Below are 13,442 nucleotides of genomic sequence, written 5' to 3' on the forward strand. Positions count from 1 at the left end.
GTCTGTGGAAAGCAATGTGTTACTTCTGTTAATTTGTCGTGGAAATACCTCATCCCATCAAGACAATGACAACTGCAGGGTATTTTTAATACATGAAACACCTTTAATAAAGGATGCACATAAAGCTACACAAAAGTCTACATTCCCCTTTGATTACAGTGGTTTACTTTATAATGCACTTATTCATGATGTGCTTTTTACTGGTACAGATAAAACATGACAGAGACACACTAAGGCAAATAGGAAACAGTTTAAAATGGACACTCCTCTTCATTATTTAGAGGAAAAATAGGAATTTGAAGCTTGCCTCTACCCTACAGACATACCAAGTACCACGAAGACTTCAGCAGCAGAATCGGTAGGCAAATAACAAACTGTACGTCTCATCAATACTGCTTCGAAAAGTGCAGCAATGCAGTCAAAATAAAAACGCCCTTACTGTGCTAAGCCCGTACTAACCTTGACGAATGGATGGGTCGATTACTTTCGCCAGGTAAATGAGCAATTTGTCAGAACTCAAATCTACACTTCTTTCAAAAATGTGACAAATATCCCCTTGCAAGGTTGCATGTAATATTGTCAGTCAAGGGACAAACGCATGTGTGATACACAAGACGTAACACCTGGTTCAAATAAACAGCAGCAGACACCGACATCCCAACGGACGCACACACTAATCATTTACATAGCTGCCGAAAGAGGTGCAGATTGTACTTTTAAAGTTTGTCACATTGAACAAGAGATTAATTTGTGTTTCAGTGAGGGGACACAAGGGCCGTGTCAAGGAACAAATCTGAAGTAAAAAAGAAACTGAGCCACCCAAAGAGATACAAAGAGAAAGTGTGGAATAATTAACATATTCCATGTTGAAACACAACAAGCTTTGTGTCCAATTGTGCAATCATTACTATAAATTGATATGTGACTTGTGGATAAATAGACTTAAGTACAACTGTAAGATTTTCAGGTATCGTGTTCTTGGTTCCTTGACTGGTAAAACTCTAACATGAAACAAAATATTACAAGAAGCAAACTAACAAACAGAAAAAAGATTTCAACTGTTAAAATTCAGTACAATCAAAATGTCCAACATTTAAAGACAACATTGTGAGAAATTTACAAGTTTCATTCCTATACAAGATTTCCACCACTTGTAAATGAACGAATGTTGTGAACCTACTCTGATTATTACTGTTTAATGATTAGCAGGCAACGTAAGCCCTTCATTGGCAAAATTATAACACTTTTACAGACCAGATCCTTTATGTTTCACAAATATAAAATGATGAACTTCCAGTAATGACATTTTGGAAGAGAACTCTTTAAGTTCTACTGGCTCATTCGCCCATAGCTAGAAATTTTCCTACTAGGCAAGTGTAAGATAATTCCCATTGGCCATAATATGAAAGTGGGCTTATGAAGTTTGGAAATTGCATATCAATCAATATGCCAATCAATCCATTCTTTAACTCAACCAGACAATTATCATATTGCACAAGATTACGCTGAACTTCAGCGAGCTCAAGCCTTATGCCCTGAACTTATCCAAATACAAACCACCGTTCTTTGCTGAATTATAACCTTATTTCTCGAACATAAATGTGTCTCAACATAAAGACTGTTAAGAGTTCATTTTCACATAAAAAACAAATTTAAAATCCCAATTAGCTCGGTTTTATACAGTTCTGACCACAAATTAAACATTATGATGCTGTAGCATTCATTATACAAACCTCAACCATAGGAAGGACAGGGAAATAATACATTGTATAGAGTAATGTTGTTCAATTGCTTTTCAGTCATTCCCGCAAATGAACACACACACACACTCCCACACACACACAACTAAGACCACAGTAGCTTATACAGTGTTCACACCTTGTATTGACTCAACAGTTAGCAGCAAGAGCACATGGAATCAAGTCGTCACAGTCAGCAGGTCAGAACACGTTAGCGTTGTGTGGTGGTTTGTGGAAGTATGATTGGTGTACACGCAATGCCAGCAAAGGACTCTGGGAAGTGTAAATCCCTCTCCCACTCATCTGTCTCTGTGTTGTACACCTGCACGATGCTCGTGACATTGTTCAGGTGCCAGTTGTAGCCCCCGACGATGTAGATCTTTCTGTCCAGTAAGCAGCAGCCTGCCTCCGACTGCCCCGCCCGCATGGGACTGACGGTGGTCCACTGGTCGTTCTCTGGATTGTAATACTCCACCGCCAGCACGTCAAAACAACGGTCGACATGGTCCATGCGACCGCCCAGGGCGTAAACTCGCTCCTTGGAGCTGATCATGGCGTGGAGAACTCTGGGTTCGTTCATGGGAGCTCTGAAGTCCCACTGGTCGGACACCGGGTCGTAGCAGTGAAGAGTTTTCTTGTCGTCCAGCGAGACGCCGTAACCCCCAGAGATGTACAGCTTGTCTCCGCAGGTAGTCCCCGCGTGACCCCAGATCCTGCGTTTTAACGGTTCCACGTAAGTCCACTCGTTCTTCTTTGGGCAGTAGCACTCCACAGACGACAGGCTGCCGGATCGATCGCGCCCACCAGTGGCGTACAGACGTCCATGCAGCATGTTTAGCTGAAACTGGATACGTCCCTCCTGCATGGGCTGGATGCGCAGCCATTGGCTCAGGTGCGGGTCATATCGAAAGCAGCTGTCCACCGCCCCCTCGCCGCTTCGGTACTGTAAGTGCTGTCCGCCGACCACATAGACAAAGTTATCGAGTACAGCGACACAAGCGTGGCTGCAGCCCGTCTCCATCTCTGTCAGCTCTTTGAACTGGCGAGAAGCAATGTCGGGGAGATAGTACACCTTGGTGCTCACGGTGCGGTCGTTATCGGTGTAGGGCGTCCCGCCGAAGGTGATGAGGGACATGACGTCGGACCGGATCACCGTCCGCGGGGACTGCATCTCATGCTGTCGGAACGGCAGGATCTGGTAGTTGAAGGCCTCGAGGAGATACTGCCGGCACAGCACGTCCTCCACCATGATGTCCACCGTCTGGACGCTGTCCACCAGCTCCGATGAGCGCATGAGCGGGAAGCGCACATGGCAGAGCACCCCGTTGGCTTGAGCCCGGCGGGACTCGTCGTACTGGAGCCATCGGATGGCTGCATGAAAGAGATCGATCTCACTACAGTTCTTCAGCTTGTTGCTCTGCAGGAAGAAGACCAGGCGCTCCATGGGGATGTGCAGGAAGTCCTCCTCCTCTGCAATTTGGAGGAAGTGGCGAAAGGTGAAGGTGTCCACCGACTCCTTGAGGGAAGACAGGTTGAAGGTGGTGGCCATCTGGCCGATGTTCAGGCATGTCTCCACGCTCATCGCCGACTTGAGGAACTCCTCGCAGAGCTCCACGACCGGGACCATCTGGAGGAAGACAGCTGCCCCGAGGACATCCTGAATGCAGTCCAGGTCGAGAGTGACTTCTGCACTATAGGCAAAGTCAATGATATGTTTCAGGCCTCGGGCGGACAAGCCCTTCAGCTCAATTGTATCCTGGTTTGACTCCCTCATACCTCCGGTAAACATTGCTCTGCAACGCAAGAACGAAAGCTGGTGAGTTGATTGACCCTTTAGAACTCCATATCATCTAAACACAGGGTTCCCATCATGGCCCTGATGTAAACTTCCAAGAATTTTCCATGACTTTCCATAACTAAATCAGAGCACTTCCATGAGCTAAAAATTGTTCTTCCTTCCTGGTTTGGTGTTTTTCTGAAGAGGTGAGCTGTTTGGTTTCCACTACAGCTGGACTGAAAACCACCATCTAATGAGAAAAATGTGTGAAACAAGTTGTAAAATACAGTCTGCTATATTTCTGTGACCAATTTGTAAAATGTCCTAATATTCCTTGACTTCCCTAGGGAATTTATCAAATTCCCTGACTTTCCCTGTCTGGAATACATCAAGATATTCAAGAAATTCAATGACTAGTGGGAACCCTGTAAACATGAATTCGGTGGAGTTGATGAGTCAAATGAGACACAAAAGAGAGAGGGAAAGAGAGAGCAATAGAGAGAGCGATAGAGAGAGAGAGAGAGAATGAATAATTTTGGAGTGCATTTCACGTTTCCCTCCCCCTATCTTCCTCTCCCACCCATATTGCTTGTGAAGTTGTCGATCTAGGAAGTCAAGCTTATTCTACTGCTGCACTCAGTGTAAGTTGCTCTGGGTGAGAGCATCAGCTGAGTGCCTAACATTTTAAATGAGAAGTCTTATGAGACAGACTAACCTGAAGTAGTCACTGCAAGAGGCCAGCACTGCCTTGTGGACCTGGAAGCGCTCCTCGTTGATGGCCAGCACCACGTCTAGCAGCTGGCCCTGGGCTCGCAGGACCGACAGGCCCTGCAGGAGGGTGGCACTGTGGCTCGGGGCTGAGAATGTGCAGCGCAGGGTGCTATTCTTATTAGCCATACTGGAAGAGAAAAGGCCTTGTCATGTTCAGTGAATTCAGGACTCCTACATTTTTTCCATTTAAAATATCAATAACAAAAAGGGGGAATCTGCACACCAAAAAATGTAGCATAGGTGCAATAGAGGAAAAAATCTCAAAATGTCAGAACAAAAGCTCCATGCAACACTGCTATGCAAAAAACACATGATAATGAAGGTCTTGTACCAAAAGCTTAACCAATAAACTGGTGTTTTTTGCATAGCAGTGTTGCATGGAGCTTTTGTTCTGACATTTAAAATATCAACGCTTTTTCCAGACCTTAATTTCTCGGCTGAAAACACAGATTTTGGTCATTTTTCAATATTATATATTCTGATAGTGGGTGGGTAATATGACTGTCAAGCAGGTTGAAGCTCCCATTTCCACCCACTATTAAAGTGTGATCTGTATCTGGATATCCTGGTATCTGGATGAGGAAAAACACATGTTCATGTAAGGTACAGATGTGCACAGCTGCACTGCGCTCGGAATGTGATTGGATCTGCCAGTCAGCCAGGTGGAAATGCAATTCATAGTGTGTTCGCATTAGTGAGACAGTATACGCCCACAGTGTAAAAACAACATTGCCGTGGATAGAAACGACATCGGCGCAAGTAGAAACGTCATCACCACAGGTAGAAACGACATTGATGCGGGTAGAAACGTCATCACTGCAGGTAGAAACGTCATCACCACAGATAGAAACATCATCACCGCAGGTAGAAACGACATTGGTGAGAGTAGAAAACACCATCACCGCAGGTAGAAACGTCATCACCACAGGTAGAAACAACATCGATTCGGGTAGAAACGTCATCACCGCAAGTAGAAACAACATCACCACAGGTAGAGACGACATCGCCACGGGTAGAAACAGCATCAATGCAGGTAGAAACGAAATCGATGCAGGTAGAGACGACATCGCCACGGGTAGAAACAGCATCAATGCAGGTAGAAACGAAATCGACGCAGGTAGAAACGACATCTACACGGGTAGAAACGTCATCACCGCAGGTAGAAACGTCATCACCACAGGTAGAAACGACATCGACACAGGTAGAAACGACATCGACACAGGTAGAAACAACATCTACATGGGTAGAAACGTCATCACCGCAGGTAGAAACATCATCACCACAGGTAGAAACAACATTGATGCAGGTAGAAACGTCATCACCGCAGGTAGAGACGACATCGCCACGGGTAGAAATGGCATCAATGCAGGTAGAAACGTCATTACCACAGGTAGAAACGACATCGACACAGGTAGAAACAACATCTACATGGGTAGAAACGTCATCACCGCAGATAGAAACGTCATCACCGCAGGTAGAAACGTCATCACCACAGGTAGAAACAACATTGATGCAGGTAGAAACGTCATCACCGCAGGTAGAGACGACATCGCCACGGGTAGAAATGGCATCAATGCAGGTAGAAACGTCATCACCACAGGTAGAAACCACAGATGCAGGTAGAAATGACATCACCACTGTTAGAAACGACATTGATGCAGGTAGAAATGACATCACCGTGGGTAGAAACGACATCGATGAGAGTAGAAAACACCATCACCGCAGGTAGAAACGTCATCACCACAGGTAGAAACGACATCGGTGCGAGTAGAAACGTCATCACCACAGGTAGAGACGACATCGGCGCGGGTAGAAACATCATCACCACAGGTAGAAACGACATCGGTGCGAGTAGAAACGTCATCACCACAGGTAGAGACGACATCACCACGGGTAGAAACAGCATCGATGCAGGTAGAAACAAAATCGACGCAGGTAGAAACGTCATCACCACGGGTAGAAACGACAACGACGCAGGTAGAACGACATTGACGCAATAGAAACGTCATCACCACAGGTAGAAACCACAGATGCAGGTAGAAATGACATCACCACTGTTAGAAACGACATTGATGCAGGTAGAAATGACATCACCGTGGGTAGAAACGTCATCACAGCAGGTAGAAACGTCATCAAGTCACATAGAAACATCATTATGGCGGGTAGAAGCGTCATCACCTCGCTTTCTACTAGAGATTCGTAGAAGACTATCATTCCGCAATAAAGGAAAAGTAAGTCCAGGCTGTACAGTAACAGCAGCCATGTTAGGTTTTGTTGCCGCCTCCACACCTACTGGCCTGCTTTGTGTAATGAAAGCCGAAAATGACATCCAGTCATAAGACACAAGACAGGATACAGATAACAAGAACTCATATAAACACCAGGTGTAAATGCAAGGGCATGATCAGATTGTTCATTAAGCAGACAGGATTTTCAGATGCAGATCACATTTGAATTCCAGGTGTAAATGAGGTCCAAAGGTCACAAGATATTAATTTAAAGGGAGTCTACAGGTATGTGTAGAGGGACTAGACAACAATATATTCCATGGTTTCCAAATTTTCTGTGCAATTCATGAAAATTATACATTTTTTCATCAACAATCTGAATTGTTTTAATTGCCAAGTACAAAAAAGCATACAGGAATTTATTGCAGCTTGCTTCAGCTTATCTGAATGAGGAAATTAACTTTAGCAATGAAAATACTGTAGGTTGCTGTCATAACGGGCAGCATAAAAATCCAAGAGAACAAAATCCGGGCTGATCTTGACAATATGGACAGGATTGACCGAAGTCAAGGATAAGATGTTTAATATATCTAGCACTAATTTATCTAATTGTAATCAAAACGACATCTGTGCAAAGTTAAACAGTTCATTCATTAGGTGACTGATGGAGTGTCACTTTCATTTCACAGCACTTTGTAAGTTTGTTAAGAAATGTCCTGCACAATATTATTATTGTTTTGTTGTTGCACACCTAATCCTACCTGATGGGGTACTGACCAGTGTGGGTTTCATGTTGCATTTTAGGCTATCAATTAATCATGACAATGACATCAATAGCAGCAGTGTTAATTGCTTTAGATTAGATACTGTAGTTATCAATCATAGGAGACAGAATCCACCTCGTGCACAAATTATGACACGTATGAAAATGGGAAAATGCAATGCTTTACCTCCCATTTACTAACTGGTCTGATAGCTTTGGTCATATAAAATACCGCCAGTGTTACAGCTTCACCTGCTACACAGCAGACTATGTGGGTGTCCTCCTCTAACGGCGAACAGGCTGGACTGCATCTTTACTTTATTTCCACTGTTTTCTACTATCGATACAAAACCGAGCAGCTGGACGCCAGGAGGCCAGACATCCTCGGTGTTTCCTGGACCGCCGCTGCAGCGCCGGGTCGCTCCTGCAGCCGCCGGGCTACGGACCGGAGCCCCGGAGCCTCCGGACCGGGAAACACCGAGAAACCAGTTCAGCATCATCTACACACCAGTTCCCCGGCTCTCTCTCACCTGTTCTGCGGATGTTTCGAAGCAAAATCCCCACCATCCGACTCCGCCATCTTCTAGCACAGTGCAATACGCATAGGGCATTTTCAGACGCATTACCAGAAGGTCAACGGCGTAATTGGCCCGTTCATGATTTATTGAAGGCATCCAGCCTGCAGACAGACAGACAGACATACAGAGAGCTGCCGCCTGTCTGCTGTCCTGTGCTGAAGATGATGATGACCTGTCTGTCTGCCAGCTGTACTACGCCTCCTCTGCCTGTACTGACACCTTCTGGCCACTAGGCGGCGCCACAGTCATAGGCCCAATATTAGACTACTGCAGTGGTTCCCAACCTGGGGTCCAGGAACCCTCAGCGGTCCTTCAGAGGGTTCCAGTGTGTCCTCAGCTAAACAGGGACAATAGTAGGCTACTACTACTACTACTACAACTATTGCAATAGTAGTAGCAATAGCTGTAGTGCTACAACTATTACTACACTACTACTGCTGCTGCTGCTGCTACTATGCTATAGCTAACTATTGCTACTACTTCTACTCTACTACGGCTATTGCTACTACTACTACTACTACTACTACAACTAATAATAATAATAATACATTCATTTGTATAGCACCTTTCATACAAGAAATGCAGCTCAAAATGCTTTACAACAAAGAAATTACATGCACCAAGTGCTTCACATAAAACTTGATAATAATAGTGAAAATAAGATAAAGATGAGAATAGAATACATAGAACGCATCTTCACATGAAAATAGACATAGAATGAGCATAAAACCAGGGATAGAATGCCATAATTAATGTAAAATAAGATGGAGAATACCCACTTGATAATAATAGTAAAAAATAAGATAAAAATGAGGAATGCATAACATAAGATGGGAAATAAAACCCACTGAATAATAATAGTAAAAATAAAGTTAAAAAATAGTAGAGTACATAGAATGCATAAAATCAAGTAAAATACACATTTTTTTAAAAGAAGTGCAGTACTACTATACTGCTACCACTGCAGTACTACTATTAGGCTACTACTACTACTACTACTACTCAACTCAACTCAACTTTATTTATATAGCACTTTACACACAACACAGTTGATCCAAAGTGCTTTACAACACATACAGAGGAAAATAAAAAACAAAAGAAGGAAACAAACAGAATAAGAGAGGAGAAAAAAACAGAGTGATGATAAATAATAATGATAATAATAATAGTAAAGGCACATGGTCACACAGAGCCCAAAGTGGCTACAGAGACTTCAGGGGAAATACCTGAGCTAGGTAAGTTAAGTTAGTAACAGTTAAAAGCTAGTGAGTAGAAGTGTGTTTTAAGATGACTCTTGAAGATCTCAATAGTGGGGGAGAATCGGATGGTGGGAGGAAGAGAATTCCATAGTTTTGGGGCAGCGATAGAGAAGGCCCTGTCCCCATAACACTTAGTCCTGGATCTCGGGACAGAGAGAAGTCTTTGGTCAGACGATCTCAGTACTCTGACAGTGTGATATGGGGACAGGAGTTCTGTAATGTAAGAGGGGGCGAGACCATTTAACACCTTGTAAACAAACATCAGGATTTTAAAATCAATTCTGTAGCTAACAGGCAGCCAGTGTAGGGAGGCAAGAATGGGAGTAATGTGCTCCCTCTTTTTTGACCTTGTCAAAACTCTTGCTGCTGTATTTTGAACTAGATGGAGACGGGATAAACAAGACTGAGCGATACCAAAATATAATGAGTTGCAATAATCAAGGCGGGATGATATGAAGGCATGGATGACTTTCTCCATGTCAGAAGTACAGAGAATTGATCTGAGTTTGGAGATGATGCGGAGCTGCATGAAGCTTAATTTTACTACCTGATTGATTTTTTTGTCAAACTTCAATCCCGAGTCAAATACGACTCCAAGATTTTTTTGCATGTGGTTTAACAGAGGGAGCCAATGGGCCAAGATGAGGAGAAATAATGTTGGTCAAATGCTGTGGTCCAAATAAGATAACTTCAGTTTTATTCTCATTGAGCTGAAGAAAGTTCGCAGCCATCCAGGATTTGATGTCTTGAAGACAGTTGTTGAGGTCAGTTAGTTTGGTGTAGTTATTAGGCTCTAGGGGGAGGTAGATCTGTGTATCATCTGCATAACAATGAAAGGAAATGTTGTGTTTCTGAATAATGTGGCCTAGCGGTAGCAAATAGATGGAGAACAGGATTGGACCAAGTATGGAACCTTGGGGGACACCGCAGGACATGGGGGCAGAGGAAGAAGATGAGTCGCTAATAGAGACACTGAAAGATCTGTTAGATAAATATGAATAAAACCAGTTCAAGGCAGAACCGGAGACCCCCACCCAATGGTTTAATCTGTGAATGAGAATGGAATGATCTACTGTATCAAAGGCTGCAGTTAGATCTAGGAGCAAGAGGACAGAGCAGTTACCTGAGTCAGCAGCTAGAAGGAGGTCATTAGTTATTTTCAGTAATGCAGATTCAGTACTGTGAAAAGCTCTGAAACCAGATTGGAATTTTTCAAAAAATGTAGTTTTGAGCCAGGTGGGACAACACTACTACTGCTCCTGTACTGCTGCTGCTACTACTACTTAGCCTTATGAGTACATTTTGATGTACATATTGATGTACATTGCTTTTAGGCTACTATTGCTAATTCAAAGAGGGAGGGTGAATATTCTGTTAAGTGGTTTATTCATGGCAATAGGGAGGTATAAAAGGGGTACAACAGGTTCATAAGAATGACCAGTAGCCAGGGCAGACAAATACAAGTCACTGCTACCTTTTTGTTTTGTTTTTTACCTCTTTGGCAGAAAGACAGGATACATTTGACTATATTATCGTCAGTAATAATAATGTAATAAAGTAATGATTATCCTATTTGCAACATCCAGACTAGGAAGACAGATTTAGACTGAATCATAGCAGGACTGTGTGCTGGTCTAAAAAGAATATCTGGTAACCGTGAAGCCATGACAGTATCTGTTGTTAATGTTATCATCCTGAATCTAACCGCACACAGCGTTTATCAGTCAGGCTGCTGTCTGTGGTCTGGACAGATTATCCTCATTTTGATGTGGGGACAGATAATGGATTGGCTGTCAGATTATCACGCTCCTCCAGCATGCCGCAAACCAAATTACACAGGAACAAAAAAAGGCTTCTTTGAGGAGAAGTTAAAATGCAGAGTGATGGAAAATACTTCAAATCTGTCATCACTTTTGGCAAATCAACATGACATATTAAACTGTCAAAGGTTAGGTTGAAATGCCACAGAAGCAGCAACTAAGTCCTGTCTGGTTATGAGTAAGCAAACGTTTTCACCTTGCACATGTACTTTTTTTTAGGTCATCGTTGTTGTTTTTTTTTGGCCACTTCCTGTCACATGTTCACCTCTTGTCTTGACATTCATACATTTCTTTTACTGATTTTTCAGCCTCTAAGCTGCTAAACCATCATTCTCACTTCTTCTTCTTCTACATCGTTCAGATTTCATTTTACACTGACCAAAGCTGCGACACTTTGCAGTTCATATTCCATCTGCACTTTGCTGTTGTTGCAGAAAAAATCATGTTAACTGCAGTTCCGGTGTTTCTCTCAACTTAAGGCTGGGTTAAACTGGGTTTCTTTTTTAGAAACGAGACAGGTTTTAATTTTGCTACAAGGAAAAGACTTGTCATAGCTACATGTCTCCCTATGACTGATTATGGTGATATTCTATGCATGCCTCTGCCACCTCACTTCAGGCTATAGACACAGTTTATCATGGCGCTTTACGTTTCATTCTGAATGCTAAATCACTCACTCATCGTTGTCATTTGTATGAAAGGGCAGGTGTGACCTCATTATATTACCGCAGATGGCTTCATTGGCACATTTTTCTCTACAAAGCCATCATAGGGCTCCCTGGCTATTATGGCCTTTTCAATCTTATCACAAGTTCTTACAACTTGCACTCTAAGAATTTACTACTTTTCACTGTCCCTCGCCCTTCCACAGAATTTGGGAAGATGGCTTTTAGTTATTTTGCTCCATGGTCCTGGAATCAGCTCCAGAAAGATGCAAACCTGGATCACTTCCTCCCTCTGGGTGATTTTAAAAGTCTGCTGCAGTCTTTAAAAACTGAAGTTTATAGCTGTTTTACTTGAGATTGTATACTGTGTAATTTGTATATTTGTATGTATTCCTTGTAATTTTATATTGTTGGTATATTGGTTTTGTGTTTTTTTGTAACATCTGTTTGCGTGTGATAATCGCCGGTGGCAACGATCACTCACCAGACTCTAAACTGGCCTTTAGTTGAAGGTAATTTGCGTGTTAGGTGAGTTTCACGACCAGGGTTTAAAACCCCCTAGCTCCAACTACAACCCCGCGAGATCCCCCTGAAATTAACGCTGAGCGGGGCCGCACAGACAATATTGGCTCCAGAGTCAGGTAGCTGTCAGTTGAAACGGCGAGCTCTGTTGCCTCATGCTGCTAACAATGAGTCCAAACTGTTTGTCAAAATATCTCCAAAAAGCCGTTTGCAGCTCCACCGGGAGTTGAGAGGAAACATGACTCAGTTCCTCGGTTATTCACACTTTCACTACAACTGCTGCAGGTCGTTACTGGCGGAGTGATCTAGTTTGGGACGGTCAGGTCAGATTGTAAACAGTAGAGTTTGGTAGAAGACTATTCACTAGGGTTGTGACATTTAATTTGATAATCAATAAATTATCGAACACATTCATTGATTGCCATATTCGAACATCAAAGGGAACGTTCGATATTGGCTATCCAATTGTATTGCCTATTTTTATCACTCAGTTTCACATGATCAAAATAGCAAGGATAGTTTTAAACAGGAAATAAAACTTAAATAAGTTGAAAAATGGCTACTAACACTCGTCCCGCGGCTGCAGGCGCAAAAGAAAAGATTATTAGCACACCAGAGAATCTTGCCATTGAAGTAGCGCGGTCACACTGATCTGTTGTGTCTGTCCGTCTCCGTTCATTTCAATTCATTTTCAGTGTTACGCGTCTGTCTCCGTCAGATTTCCGTTCGTTTTGACGGACAGACTGGACGAGAAACACGAGACGTTCCTACATTAAATAGCGGCGAACACGTTGACGTTCCAAAACAGCCCAATGGACAGAAATCTATCCGTCAGTAAAATTCGGTCTATTTTCTGACGGATCAGTGTGCTAAATGCACAGTTTCTGTTTGTTTTGTTAATAAATCTTATTAAATGAGCTGCTGTTGTCAGTCTTTCTGTCAAAACCTTCACTATATTGCCCTCTAGTGGGCATACCCAGTACAACACTAGAAATACATTAACGTTATTGATTAAAAAACAAATGTATAATAAAATATTGATAATTATTGATTTTATATGCATTTCATATTTCAATATTCGATTTGTAATTTTCGGTCAATGTCACAGCCCTACTATCCACTGAGATCCACTTTCCGGGCCGTGGATAGAAACACGTCGGTCGGTCTCCGTATTCTTTTCACAGGCGGCTTTTTTGGAGATATTTTGGCAAACAGTTTGGACTCATTGTTGCAGCAAGAGGCAGCGGAGCTCGCTGTTTCTACCGACAGCTGACTATGGAGCCAATATTGTCTGTGGGGCCAAGTACTACAGGTATGGAA

The 13,442-nt window shown here is 42.9% G+C and overlaps 2 protein-coding genes across 2 annotated transcripts; both read right to left on the reverse strand.

Moving 5' to 3' along the window:
• Nucleotides 1-121: 121 nt before the first annotated feature.
• On the reverse strand, nt 122-3,676 carry klhl26 (kelch-like family member 26). The gene has a single exon (XM_071524387.1). It carries the CDS (start codon nt 3,526-3,528, stop codon nt 1,951-1,953), a length of 1,578 nt encoding a protein of 525 aa, XP_071380488.1. The 5' UTR covers nt 3,529-3,676; the 3' UTR covers nt 122-1,950.
• Nucleotides 3,638-7,835, reverse strand: LOC139648315 (kelch-like protein 26). The gene is made up of 3 exons (XM_071524399.1): nt 7,809-7,835; nt 4,232-4,414; nt 3,638-3,766 (listed from the first exon to the last, which is right to left on the reverse strand). Exons 2-3 carry the CDS (start codon nt 4,411-4,413, stop codon nt 3,742-3,744), a joined length of 207 nt encoding a protein of 68 aa, XP_071380500.1. The 5' UTR covers nt 4,414; nt 7,809-7,835; the 3' UTR covers nt 3,638-3,741.
• Between the last annotated feature and the right edge of the window lie 5,607 nt (nt 7,836-13,442).

Source organism: Centroberyx affinis, unplaced genomic scaffold (assembly GCF_046629955.1).
Source record: "Centroberyx affinis isolate AG114_WGS23_722 - 3 ecotype Tasmania unplaced genomic scaffold, CSIRO-AGI_Caff_v1 ptg000106l_1, whole genome shotgun sequence".
Classification (NCBI taxonomy): Eukaryota; Metazoa; Chordata; class Actinopteri; order Beryciformes; family Berycidae; genus Centroberyx; species Centroberyx affinis.